The sequence below is a fragment of the Amphiura filiformis genome, chromosome 8 (genome assembly GCF_039555335.1).
Source record: "Amphiura filiformis chromosome 8, Afil_fr2py, whole genome shotgun sequence".
Lineage (NCBI taxonomy): Eukaryota > Metazoa > Echinodermata > Ophiuroidea > Amphilepidida > Amphiuridae > Amphiura > Amphiura filiformis.
Window position 1 is genome coordinate 58705135 of NC_092635.1, and position 15595 is coordinate 58720729.

General features: G+C 36.3%; 1 protein-coding gene across 1 annotated transcript; it reads right to left on the minus strand.

The window, feature by feature from the left end:
- Positions 1 to 5059: 5059 nt before the first annotated feature.
- LOC140159634 (D(1A) dopamine receptor-like) lies at positions 5060 to 6139 on the minus strand. The gene has a single exon (XM_072183129.1). It carries the CDS (start codon positions 6137 to 6139, stop codon positions 5060 to 5062), a length of 1080 nt encoding a protein of 359 aa, XP_072039230.1.
- Between the last annotated feature and the right edge of the window lie 9456 nt (positions 6140 to 15595).

Genomic DNA, 15595 nt, shown 5'->3' on the forward strand with positions numbered 1-15595 from the left:
AAGCGCAAACACAAGTGCCCCGAGTGTTATGGCAGCTTTAGTGTATCTATTCCGTGTGTTTTTCTTTGCATTTTGATTATCCGAATTTGTACCTCTTGTCGTTCCAGTGGTTGAATCCGCTGTGTTTTCGTCATTCCTGTTACCGGACATATCTCGGTCTTCGACTTGAACTCGTCTTTTCAATTTACGTCTTAATAGAATAACAAACGCAAAACTCAACAATCCTATAACTATCATCGGTAAAAACATATTAACCATGAACATTGTTGCAGCATACGCGAAGTTGTGTTTTGGTGGTGAGCGACATTCTCGATCGTAATTGAAACTATTTTTGCCTCCCGGAATTGGAATTGGGATAACATTCCACAAGCTCAATTCTATTATCCCCACAAGGGTTGCATATCCATACACGAGCAAGATTGTGATTATCACGTTTCTACGCGTCTGAATTTTGACATACTTCGGATATTCTCTGGATATTAGTAAGTATCTGTCCCAACTTATACATGCTGTGATTATGACGCCAGAAAATACACAAATATTCGCGAAAAACACATAGAATTGACAACCAACTTCTCCCCATGGCCAGTACCCGATAGCGGTGACGGGAAAGAGCATAGCAAGTGCAAATCCGATTCCAAGATCAGCAAACGATAGGGCAAGTATGAGTAGATCACTTGGTTTTTCACGCAGAGAGAACGCACTTTGATAAATGCGACTATTGTGGTTGAGTTACCCAGGATGGTGAGTGGAATTACGATACAGAGCAAGGCAAGTGTCACAGTTGTGAAAATACCTCTTGGTTTGCGACCATCATCCATATAACTAGTATCATCAAAAATGTGCGATTCGTTCACGGAATCACCACTGCTCGTCTCCATTTTATTTATAAATATAAAACGCTTTCGCGACAGTAGTGACTCGGCCACTTGTTATTACGCGAATAGCTGGTAATTGAAAATTGCTCAAAATTAAAGCCAAATCTCGTCCCTTCCACCGACGCTTATTCAGTTAGCAGCAATTATAGCATGTCGTGTATATAATGGGAAGCTTGCTCATCCAAGTTTTTGTCTTCCATTCCAGTGCGCACCGAAACTATGGTTTTACTAAAATGACTTGACATTAAACACTTCTACAAGTATATCGACCAATACCAATATCTGATTTCTGATTGACGTATACTGTCGCTCCATGATTTAAAAAAGAGGAGAATAACTGACACTTTAATTCTCTAATTCAAGGATCAGAATTATTGGGGAAAATATAACAATGTTTGGTTAAAATTGCTTAAATTACGTAAAATGCTTGTTTATAAATATTTTTTAGACTGTTGATACTAGACTTAACGTTGTCATGGTTGTGCAATATATACACTTCCAGATTCCTATAGGTAAAGTTCGTGCTATTTATTGAACCTTAACACCCTTTCTGCTTTTGCGCGAAGGGAAAAGAAAAAAGGAATGAAGAAAGAAAGGAGATAAAGAGAAAGGTTATTTGCTTCGGTCCGGTTTTGAACCATGGATCCCTCGGGTGCGGATGAAGAGACCGGGGATAGCGAGCCATTTCTGTTGTGCTGGCCGGGCCTGCGTTTTCGTGTGTATACTTGTGCTAGACGATTTCGCAATCGCATCATATGAGATGCTTAGGCTTGCAGTCACTTTATGCTGTACATGTGTAGTATTTTGTAGTACTGATGGCGGTTATGGTTGAGATGTTTTGCTATCTACTACGTCTACTGAATAAAGCTTTATATTGTTACAAGTCGTAAGTGACTCAAGGCCAAAACACTTTTTCTCAAATTCACTTCAGAATGCACAACAAAACACTGTTTGCTTAACAATATCTAAATCAAGTCAAGTATGATTGACATTGATCTTTCAAATGAGCATAAATACATACTATTATTTCGAATCAATAAAATGCACTGTTTAGAACTGTTACTTTAATAACCAGCAACCAGCAACAAAGTTCTGTTACACTCAATGTTCTTTATGTATATCCTGATCACTGTTCAGCGAGGTCTACTGAATACTTGAATTATATATCTTTTGCGTTTAAAAACCTCACACAGATGACAATCTGCAAAATGGTGCTGTTTTTAACAATCATTTACTTTCTTAAGGAAACAAATTTTTCCTGCACCGATCCACTTGTGACAGATGTGTTGTTTCATAAACCAGACTTCAACAAGTCAACAGAAGAATATATTTATTCCTTTCTTAGAAGAGGTACGCACTTTCACGTATTCTAGATCTCATTTATAACTATGTAGTAGTACATTGACCGCATACGATTATGTCTGGTTCACAAGTACCTTTCTTTGAAGGCATATGGACTGTAAGCACATTAACTAGCCCACAACAACAGTGTAATCATCTCTGACAAGAATCATGTTTACATTTTCTTCACTTTATATTAATAGCCCATTACTTCATTCATACTTTCACAACATATTGTATAATCTGGAAATTCCCAAGCCTAATTATAAACATTAACCTTTCACATTACACCAATTTTGGGGGATTTCCAAAATGGTGCCACATCCATTTTACATTCTAGGGAATTCCCAATCCATAAATAGTCCTGACTTTGTTTCCTGTGATTACATGACAAAGGGGATTCCCAACTTTCATGCAATAGCTTTAAATTGTAAACAAACATAAATGATCAAATTAAATCATTACACATCACAATATGCAGACCTAGATGTCTGGCTATTAGTATCTGCTAACGATAGCTTTGTTGCTATCTACTGAATATAATTTTATATGTATGTCTTGCTATGTATGCATGAATGCCATGTATATTTACATGATTTATTACGATTTAAGCACTTAACAAAATCTGTGCGGTGGCAACTACTTTTATTATTCGGACAGCATATCCTACATCCAACAGGTATTATATCGTCAAATTATTTTCATTTAAATAATCTTAGCTTTTGTTATCGGGCAAAGGGTAAGTGTCTTGAGTATACCATGATCAAATTTAAAATGCCATCTTCTGTAGATAGCAAAAGTGTTTGCGCTTGTTTAAATATTATTTTCAGTTGACAGCAAAAGCATGTGTGCTAGTTTAAATTTTATCTTCAGTACGCAACAAAATTGTTGTGTTCCCTCGTTCAGGTGCTTTCTTCAGCAGTAGTGTGTCTCAAGAATAGCTATAACAACACGGTATGTGTTTGTTTGAATGATACTTTCAGTACCTAGCAAGACGTTACGTAGTTGCTCTATTTGCATCAATGTGAGTTCCAAACCTATCTGTGAATCATAATTAAATGCTGTCTTCAATAGTTACCAACGTTGTATGGGCTTGTTTGAATGAGCAGCTAAAAAGACATTACTTAGTTGCCCTGTTTGCATCAATATGAGTTCCAAACCTATTTATGCATAGAATTATAATGACTATCACTGTAATGCAGTGTTTGACATACTATACGAAATACATTGCTTAATCGTACTGCGGAGTCAACAAGTAACCATTTATTGCTTATTATCAATAAATTATATTTAATACAACTCTGTATGTAAGACATGCAGTAAACATAAATCAATCAATAATTCCACAAATTCCATGAATGTCAAGAACGTGAGCTGTTATAAAACCAGTCAATATCGTTTAATTTAGTTTGCATAGATTGGTCGCTATACACGGAATGTAATTTCCTCTGGCTTTCTATACAAATAGCGAACCTGGATAGTTTTATTTTGAAATTACATAAATAATAACTTTTCTTCATTAAGTGGTAGCGGAATTAATATAAAAATATCGATGTTTCTTTCAAGTCTGTAAAGCCATTTAAAACCATCAGCTTAAACACAATAAAAAGTATGATCCAAGGAATATCGGACAATTCATAATCATTATTGTCTACATTATCAGATAGCAAATAGAAGTTCTAGTAGATTTTCTCTGCTAGCTTATAGACGAATCCAATTTCATGCATTCCTACACCTCAATGGCAGCCATTAGCTGGGTCCCCGTCGGCTCTATCTCACCTAAAATGTGAAATGATGCGGCCTTGAAGGGTATTTTAAACTGCATTCTATCACCCGTGTTACACGTTGACAAAAGAATGATGACAGTTTACAACACAAAATAATCTAACATCGAATTTTAAGCGGGTTTAATCCACCCAATTGGGCACTCACAACACCAGTTTGGTGCATGCGGGGACCCAATAATGGCCGACCAAATCCTGACCATGACTTGGCTCGTTGGAATCGTCTATAGTGCAGTGTCCTCTTAGACATCCCAAAAAGTAATTACCTCCTTTATTGTAATACAAAACAATAACTCAAAATCTGTGATTCAAATTTTCAAACTGAAATAGCAAAAAACTAATCCATTTTGATACCTCATTTGTCTGAACAGCCATGGTGACTCCTTGAATACAAAAAGATTCAGAATCAAAAGTTGCATTGAAAGCTACTCCAGTCAGTGTACCAACAGTACCATAATGTAATTTACATTATCTGCATGACTGGTCAATGATGACCCGCGGTGACTGGTGACTAACAACAAAAGCAACATTTTCAACGGGGTTAGGTGCAACTTTTATATCTCCTCTTTTTCCTTCGAAGGATCACCATGGCAACACATTTTGGGCTATCAAGACAAATGAGGCATCAAAATTTGCTGAACACAACTGGGTATCCTTTTGCTATTTCAGTTTTAAAATTTGATGCATAGATTTTGAGAGATATTGTCTTGTATTGACGGAGAAAATTGTTTATCACTACTATGGTACACTTAACATCTTTATCATAAAGTACATCTATTTCCGTGCTTTTGCATGGTTTTTAAATCGTTTTCACTGTGACAATGGCACTTGACATTTACTATTTAGGCCTACATATTACACACATTTGCTACATACTGTATTCCATAACACACATAGGCAGATACGCCCGGAGAAAAATGTACGGGCACACAGTATATAAAATACAAGATAAATTTCCATCTTGTAAAGATGCAAAACAACTATATGATTATGGTTTAAAAACACGTGCGTATGCGAATGTAATATTTTTAAAATAATCCTCACCATTCAAACAAATTAAACCCGTCTTTTGCATAATATAAGAGTTTTATAAAATCGTCTAATTTTCCCCATCGTAGCTGCGTACAAAAGTGGATTGAGACACGAATTGAAGAATGTGAGATTACTCAGCATATCTCTCACCAACCCATTGCTACATTCTGGGCAGAAAAAGCTCACAGTCAGAATATACAACACGAATGGTGGCAAGCAAATGTTCAGCGCAATAACAAGTGCCCCGAGTGTTATGGCAGCTTTGGTGTACCTATTCCGTGTGTTTTTCTTTGCATTTTGATTATCCGAATTTGTACCTCTTGTCGTTCCAGTGGTTGAATCCGCTGTGTTTTCGTCAGTCCTGGTACCGGACATATCTCGGTCTTCGACTTGAACTCGTCTTTTCAATTTACGTCTTAAAAGGATAACAAACGCGAAACTCAACAATTCTATAACTATCATCGGTAAAAACATATTGACCATGAACATTGTTACAGCATACGAGAAGTTGTGTTTTGGTGGTGAGCGGCATTCTCGATCGTAATTGAAACTCTCTTTGCCTCCCGGAATTGGAATTGGTATAACATTCCACAAGCTCAATTCTATTATCCCCACAAGGGTTGCATATCCATACACGAGCAAGATTGTGATTATCACGTTTTTACGCGTCTGGATCTTGACATACTTCGGATATTCTCTGGATATCAGTAAGTATCTGTCCCAACTTATACATGCTGTGATTATGACTCCAGAAAATACACAAATATTCGCGAAAAACACATAGAATTGACAACCAACTTCTCCCCATGGCCAGTACCCGATAGCTGTGACGGGAAAGAGCATAGCAAGTGCAAATCCAATTCCAAGATCAGCAAACGATAGGGCAAGTATGAGTAGATCACTTGGTTTTTCACGCAGAGAACGCACTTTGATAAATGCGACTATTGTGGTTGAGTTACCCAGGATGGTAATCGGAATTACGATACAGAGCAATGCAAGTGTCACGGTTGTGAAAACTTCTCTTGCTTTACGACCATCATCCATATAACTAGTATCATCTAAAATGTGCGATTCACTCACCAAATCACTACTGTTCGGCTCCATTTTATTGTACAAATTAAAAACGCTTTCGCGATAGAAGTTTATGGGTCACTTGCTATTACGCGAATAGCTGACGATTACAATTTGCTAAAACGCTTCAGTTAGCAGTAGTTGTAGCAGGTCAAGTTTAACCAATAATGGATTAATATGTATACAATAGGAAGCTTGCTCATCCGTGTTTTGTCTATCTTTCCAGTGACCACGGAAACTATGGATGCTTTTACTTTTATGTAGAATCTCTTACTTAATATATTTATGCAATACCGACCAATACCGATATCTGCTTTTTGATTGACGTATTGACGCAATATACTGCCGCTCCATGAACATGAAGTAGGAGTATAACTGACACTTTTATCAATCTTGAGTTGTAACTACATCTAAAATTTAGCAATGTATAAATATCAAGAGTTAGAATTTATTGCGTTTTTCTTTTTGTCCTTTTTTTTTGGTTAAAATTGTGTGAAATTACGTAAAATGTTTGCTAATAAATAATTATTTAGATTGTTGATAGTAGAGTTAACGTCATGGTTGTGTAACATTTCTATTGCTGCCGCCCCAGAGGTACACTGCTGCCCAGCTACTTCATTGGCACTTCATAGGACAAAGTACTAACGATTTGGAGTACAAGGCTACATTTTTGTGTGTGTTCATTCTGGCCCTATGCCCTAAAACAACATTTAGGGGAAGTTTCATAAAAATCTGAGGTGGTCACCTGGCAACTTTCTTGAAAAGAGAGTCAGTTGAGACGGAATGACTCATCTACGCTCTTATCTCATTTACGTGTTAAGGGCTTACAACCAGAATGGGTCAATAGTGAATTCCTCACATTATATAAGGATTGTGATTATCACTTTGCCAAGGCACTCAAAACAAATGACCCTCATAATTGGCAAGAAGCAAAATCATATCGTAGAAACGATTTTATTCTGAATCTATTGCTAACTCAAATAAATTATGGTCTACTCTTAAAAAACTTCTTCCTAAGAAATCTTCTACAACAACCTCAAGTATTAAACCTGAGAATGGCTTTACATCATCGCCTAAAGAAACTACAAATGTTTTAAATGAGTATTTTACTAGTTTAATAATATTAATGATCTAAATAATAATTCTGCACCAAATGTATCAAAACCAAAGAGTAATTTTAACTTAAGTTACATTACTCCTGATTTTGTCTGTGATCATATTTGTAAATTGCCTTGTAATAAGTCAGCTGGTCTTCACAATTTAAGTGTTCAATTGCTTCAATTAGCAGTTCTGTAATTATATGCAACTCTCTGTCATTAATGTGTCTCTTTGTACATCCATATTCCCAGCAGATTGGAAAAAGGCTAAAGTTACCTCTATCTTCAAAGCTAGTGATAAATCTGATGTAGGAAACTACAGGCCAATTTCTGTTCTACCAATTGTTTCTAAAAAAATTATTGTTGAAAGAGCTGTACACAATCAACTTTATTCTTATTTAACCAATCATGGTCTTCTCCTCTCTACTAATCAGTCCGGCTTTCGTGCCAACCACTCTACTACAACTACTTTACTTGAAGATTTTATTTTAAACAATATGAATGAATGATGTGCAACAGGAGCAATTTTCCTTGATTTAGATAAAGCCTGCGACTGTATGAGTCATGCCATTCTGCGTGATAAATTGTGTGATTATGGTATTACTGGATCTTCATAAGAGTGGTTTAAATCATATCTTATATTTACTATTCCTCATAAATATTTATTAGGTAATCCAGACATCTTATTGGTTAATAACGACAGCGTCCGAATACGGTATTTTGACTATTTCCCCGCGCCTGTGCAATTACGCGCACGCGGGGAAGTAGTAAAAACTTCCGCATCCCTACTACAGCACGGTGTCTCGACCCCGCGTGTCACCGTTCCTTCAGACGTGGCATTATGCTAAAGTCTGAACAAAAAGAAACTCAGCTGTTACAAACACGTCTATAGCTTCAGAACTAATAATTGTTTTCACATTATTTCAATATAAAAAGAAGGATGGTTTATTTACGCGTATTTTGATACCCAATTTGTCCAATTTTGTTCAATATTAACAATACAGCAGTGTTTTGGAAGAAAAATAGCTGAATTTAAAAGTTGCAGCTATTTGTATTGATTTTGAAGTAAGCGTGAAGATAATGGCGGGCTTTACGTGCTACCGTGCTGGCATAATAACCATTGATCGCTGTAAACTGCAACTTTTAAATTCGGGTATTTTTCTTTAAAAACACTACTGTGTTGTTAATATTGAACAACATTTGACAAATGTGGTATCAAAATGCGTGTAAATAATTCATCCTTCCTCTATGTTGAAATATTGTGAAAACAATTATTAGTTCTGAAGCTATAGTCGTGTTTATAACAGCTGAGTTTCTTTTTGTGCAGACTTTACATGACGGCGATTCTGCGGATGCGTTTATCGTGAAAATGGCGTCTGCTGCACTGAAATGCCGAGATTACCGATGGATAATAACACACGAATTTGACGTTTAATGAAACAAAATGTTATTTATGGAATGTTAGAAATAAAATTAGAATAATATAGGTTATTAATGTAAATATTGATTGAACAGAAATCCTGCAATTAAATCAGGTAAGCAAAATATTAAGCTTATTTACCATGCCGGCCGGCACGTTGACTGGTGTGCATGTGTGTGTTTTGACTTTCGTTTACGATTTTAAGGCCGGTTCAAAGTGTATATTCGAAGGCGAATATTTGGCTTCGAATACTTTTTGGTCGTCAAAATATATGCGGTTTCGAATATAAAACTATGAACCGGAGAAAGATATATTTCTACAATTCACAGCGTTGCCCGACTGTTAACAAGTATTGCCCGTTGACCAAGGTAAGCAAAATTTAGAAAATTTCTTTAACGAAGTTAATAAAATCATAATAGGTAAACTTAATTGAACTATATTGTCATGATTTAATGTCTGTAATGGGTCTAAATAGGAGTCAAAAAGATTTACTTTTCGGGGCATTTACCACCTGCTTGTAACCGGCGCGGAGGTTGACCCATACAGCTCCATACCTTCTTGCAGGTTTCAACTGCAAAGTAAATCAAGAAATGAATGCGTCAATAGATAAATAAATAAATCAAAAATAAATAAATAAATAAAATTAATAAGTCAATAAATAAGTCAATAAATAAATAAATAAATAAATAAATAAATAAATAAAGAACATAAGACATGATTGAAGCGACGACAAATATGACAGCCTTCACAAGTGTTATATATGAGATCACCCACGCTGACCCATCAAATATATATCTATCGAATTCAACAAAATTGAACTCTGGCAAATATATTTCCGGCGAATACTTTTTTCATTGGCTGATACCCACTTGAGATCGGTATCATCAAAGTAGTATTGCTCTCATTCCATGATTCATTGAGCAATCAATTTTGGCATTCGACCGGAATACGCGTCAAAAGATAAAATGTATCGTTCCGAACTTGTGTAGGCCTACATTGCTATAGGGTCTAAGTGTGTTTTAATGCCTGATTCACAAATTATAGAAACTAGGCGGTTACCCGTATCTCGCGGTTTTAGGCTAACATGGTTATTGGCTTTTGCAGATCTCAAAATCAGGGTGTGTCCTTTGGCTGGGATCACTTTCCTCACAGCTTAGCTCAATTGCAGCGTTTTACAATTTGACCTAACATTCGCCCTCAATTTGAAATTTGACCTGATCTTTGACCATGGATGAAACCTGAGCTTCCTTGGCCAAAGTTACACCCACTCACAAAGTTTGAGCTCCATTATATGAGCAATTTGAAATTTTTACGTTTTTTGACCTATGACCTCTTAACCATAGGTCTGACAAAAAGGTCACCGTGAAAACTTTTGTTTGTTAGTCCAGGGTACACTCACCCACCAAATTATAACTCTTAGCCGTAGGTCTGACGAAAAGGTCACCGTGGAAACTTTTGTTTGTTAGTACAAGATCCACCCACTCATCAAGTTTGAGCTCCATAGGGGCTTTTTTGACCTATGACCTCTTAACCGTAGGTCTGACAAAGAGGTCACCGTGAAAACTTTTGTTTGTTAGTCCAGGGTACACTCACCCACCAAGTTTGAGCTCCATAGAGGCAAATTGAAATTTCTACATTTTTGACCTATGACCTCTTAACCGTAGGTCTGACGAAAAGGTCACCGTGGAAACTTTTGTTTGTTAGTCCAAGATCCACTCACCCACCAAGTTTGAGCTCCACAGGGGCAATTTGAAATTTCTACCTTTTTTTGACCTATGACCTCTTAACCGTAGGTCTGACGAAAAGGTCACCGTGGAAACTTTTGTTTGTTAGTCCAAGGTCAACACACCCACCAAGTTTGGCTCCATAGAGGCAATTTGAAATTTCTTCCTTTTTCGACCTATGACCTCTTAACCGTAGGTCTGACAAAAATGTCACCGTGGAAACTTGTGTTTGTTAGTCCAAGATCCACCCAATTTGAAATTTTTACCTTTCTTGACCTATGACCTCTTAACCGTAGGTCTGACGAAAAGGTCACCGTGGAAACTTTTATTTGTTAGTCCAAGGTCAACACACCCACCAAGTTTGAGCTGCATAGGAGCAATTTAAAATTAGACTTCAATTGGACTTGACCCGGTCGTTGACCTTTGACCTTAAAAATATAAACTGGTTCTTTCTCATATCAAGCTGCATCCACCCACCAAGTTTGAGGAACGTGCGACCCGTAGTCTCCGAGAAAAGGTGCGGACAGATACAGACAGACAGAGATCCGGTGATTATAGTAAGATAAACAAAAAAATTTGTAAAAAGAACACGCAATAGGGTGCCAACGTCCGTGGTTTTGGTAGTTCTGCATAATTTATGAAGAGATTCATTGCAAAGCGCTATATGTCCATTCCTATATGTTACTAATTTTACATCCTTAATTATTAATTATAATTATGAATTTGACTGATAACAACGCATTTCATCTTTATTCCGCCAAAAAAAATCATTTATAGGTGCCAAAAACGTAAAGAATTCCGCTATTGCGGAAAAGATGACAAAATGTGTGAACCTCCGTGGCAAACGCATTTTTATATCAATAACCAATAATTTACCCCCCCCCCCCACCCTCCCACATCCTCTGCCAGGGGCAGATGCATATGGGGACCTGGATCTGGGGCCAAACATTATTTATGTCCGACAAACCGGGGTGGAGGCATAAATCTGAATATGGAGTTCTGCATCAGTCGAATAGAGCTACGTTAATATGGAAACATTCACTTGTATATTTTGTAGGTTATGTTTGTAGGCCTAAATATCATTATTTACATGAAACATTACTTACCATCACTACAGCATTCGAATGCTATTGCCTGCCAAGCATTTTCCTTTTTCTGGGCGTCTTTATAGTCCCTTACTTTTATGTCATATGAAAATGGGTACGCTTGTACCGCACTAATAGTAATAACATTTTCTTTCAATTCGTTATCAGGCATTTTGGAACTATCCAGGCGTATTTTAGCCCTAGAACCCTGGCCATAGTATCCGTTTTTACTTCCACTAGGGCCAGAGGCACTTACATTGAAAAATTTGTTGGAGATGCTTGGACGATCCAGTACAAAAAAATCAATGCTTGATCGAACCAATACAAATGTGTGTCAGGTCACTAATTAACATGATAAAACCCACTTGAGAACACACAATCGCCAGTCATTTCTAAAGACGCATTTATACTCAATCGCTTTTGCAGAAATCTGAATCGCACGCATGCTCAGTGTACTAAATCGCCGTTGTATTTGCCTGCTGAGCATGCGCATGAATCGCTGTTTTTCAAAAGCGACACGTAGGCCTATATTGACACCCTCTGTCGGTCAAGGATTCAGTCTGATGATGAGCAACCCATGTGTATAAACACAGCTTTACACAATGATTAATTTACATAGGCACAAAGGACCGTGTTCATGTACCGTTACTCAGCCAAACATGGCAGAGTAGGTCCCGGATGACGGTACATGTTCCTATCTCCTCAACGTTATACCTTTCCAACAAGGAAAGAGATACGAAAAGCGAACGTCTAGCGTATTTTGACAACTGTGCAGGTTAATTTTCATTGGGGGTTTTGAAATCATCGTTCGTCGAACGATATTCAGGTGACCTCGAGCCTTTCATATAAATCAATAGTATCTCGCTATCAGTTGCGCCATATTTAATCCGATTCAACTCGGCGTGTCATCATATTTTATTCGTTGCCGTATATATTTTGACGTCACAAAAAGTATTCGGTAACGAATATTCACCTTCGAATATTCACTATGAACCGACATGGTTCTTAATAAAATCGGGAGGTGAGAAAACTAGAATCTTAATGCTCAATGCTGTCATACCATAATGTGCTCCTTACGGGCGCACACCACTAAATAATCGCCCCATTGAAATACGTGTAAAACACCGAGAACTAAAATATGGATTGACCTTATATTTAATTTATATTTAAATAACAATTAATTACACGACAAACACCGGTGTTCCATAATCTTGTCTCTCCCGCTTTTATTGACATAGGCATCAGCCTCTATTGAAATAAGCTGATTAGTGGTACTTCAAAGTTAACAATGAAGTCAGATTACAGTAAACTTATTTAATCCCTTGCGTTTTCGTATGGGAACAATAGACTGAAAAGATAAAACGACCCCAAGTTTCCACAAAATAAACAATTTCACACAATTATTTGATACTTAACTAATTCGATAGATACAATTCGTGATTGGTTACATTAGGCCAACAATTATATGCTAAAAATATTTACTAAAAATTATTATTTCATTTGAAGCTTTTTTTCCCACAGGTAAACAGATTTCTCTACTCTCAAATAATTAACACAAATTTGTAACTCAACTAAAATTAATCAATCTAACATGGAAATAAACAAATACTTTTTCTTCTTAAAAAGAAATTCAAAAATATTATATTTGTAGATGTTTTCTATTCACCCTGTACAAAACCACTGTATTGGCTATTGCAGAAAATAGATGCACTTGCCCTATAGAGGAGCTCGGATTTCCAGTCTTTTTTGTCCAGTCCTGATTTTTGGAAATCCAGACTTATAAAGTGTCCATCGGCGACAAATCCAGCAGACAAAGTAGTTCAAAATCAGGAATCCTCAATTTAAGAGCTCATTATGGACATTTCCGTGATTTTCCTTCATTTAATTGGATTGCCAAGCTTTTTACGTGTAATCCGATTATCACTGTGTCATCTGGATCACGCTTTTGAGTTCTGCACCACGATCGAAATGATCGCAACACAAAGTCTATGGCATGTACTACCAATTCCAAAAGATGCGTGATCCAGTTACCGGGGAGTTATGTAACCACTTCGCTGGCGAATTACAATAGTTTGTCTTATATACGGCTTTTGGCTTAACCAGTAGCAGGCTATGTTAGAACATTTATATATGACACTAAAAATCCGTTCATACTACACCACAATTACTTTGCTTCAAAAACTTAACATAGGTTGACCTGAGACTTTTCTTAAAATGGCAGTGCGCTCTCTAAGCTGAAAGTCACAATGGTAGGGCGAATATTTACTTTGATGAATTTTGGCAATATTACAACAAAAATGTCATATAATGATAGAAAATATACCATTTCGAAGCATCAAACCCCAAAATGTTGGGGGTTTTTTTTGGGGGCTATATAACTTGGTCAATTTCAGTGATTTTAAAGCAGTCAAATAGTACATCGTCGTACTTCCATGCATCGCCCGGGCCTATTAGTGGTATTTAACCTAGTCCAGTACTAAGCAAAAATATTTCTGTGTACTATCGTTTGTGCGCGCGTTTGTTTAAATGTTATCTTCAGTTGACAACAAAATGTTATCTTCAAAAGACAGCAAAATGTTTCAGTATAGACAGCAAAATGTTATCTTTAGTAGACAGCAAAATGTTATCTTCCGTACACAACAAAGTGAATTTGTTTAAGTTTTATCTTCAGAAGGTAACAACATTGTCGTGTGCGCTTGTTCAAGTGCTTTCTTCAATAAATGAAATAAATTGTTATCTTCAATACATGACAAGATGTATGTGCTTGCTTACATGTATCATTAATAGCTAGCAACATTGTATTCACTTGATTGAAAGCTTCTTTCAGTAGCGAATAAGACGTTGCGCATTTGCTTTATTTGCACAATAATGTTATCTTCTTTCCTTAATTTGTGATTTCCAAGTTTTTGGGATTGCCTGCACTTTCTATTTAAATTGAGTCTCTTCATTAATGCCAACAAGTAACCATTTATTGGTCATTATCAATAAATTCCATAAATGTCAAGAACGTGAGCTGTTAGAAAAACAGCCAATATCGTATAGTTTATTTTGAATAAATTGGTTGCTATACATTAAATGTAATTTCCTCTAACATTATATACACAGAGAGCGTACCTGAATAGTTCCTTTGTTAAGTTGCAGCCGAATATAAAAATATTGATGTTTCTTTCGTGTTTGTAAACCAATTAAAACCATCAGCTTACACAAATTAAAATGTAATGATCCAAGGACTATCGCACTATCGGACAATTCATAATCATGATAATTAACCATATTTTATCAAATAGCATTAGATTCTCTCTACAAGCTACAGTGCAGTGTCCTTTTACTATTGTCGTGCACTAAAGTACATCTTTTTCCGTACTTGACATTAATTCATTACATACGTTTGCTACTGTATTAGATCTTACAGCGTATCTTATACGTCAGTATGTAAAACGCAAACATACCGTAAACATACTAAGTATATCACAACGATACGCCACTATATGATGCACATTTTCGTAAATAGCAAAAAAACTGCATCACATAGTGACGTATCGCGACACGATACGCCACTATGTGATGCGCTTTTTATCTATTTACGAAAATGTGCATCATATAGTGGCGTATCGTTCGATACGCCATTATGTGATACACTTTTCTACATTCTTTACTATTTTTCTTATCATACGCCAATTAAGTTATTTTTAAAATTAAAATTACTGAGTGATTTATACTTAAATTTCAGCTTTGGGATTTGGTGTAGTTGAAGAGGACAATATTTAAAACGTATACACCCAAAATTGCAAAAATTACCAAAATCACCATACCATGTGATGAACCCAGCCGCGATATCTACTACTACTACTAAACAGCATTTAAAATAACGCTTTACGTAAAAAAAGCACAAAGAGTTTACTACAAACATAATATGCAATATTACTAATGTACAAGCAAAATGTAAAAAGGAAACAATATAATAATATACAACAATATATTTTTAAAACATGGAATATAAATAACATGGCATAGAAAACAATAAGAATCAACAGAGTCCTATAAGTCAAACAGATGCGTTTTCTGAGCACGCTTGAAAGAACCAAGAGTTTTAATGGAACGCAGTCTAGAATGCAGCTTGTTCCATTCCGTAGGTGCTGCTGGTGAGAAAGGTGGCAGTTTTG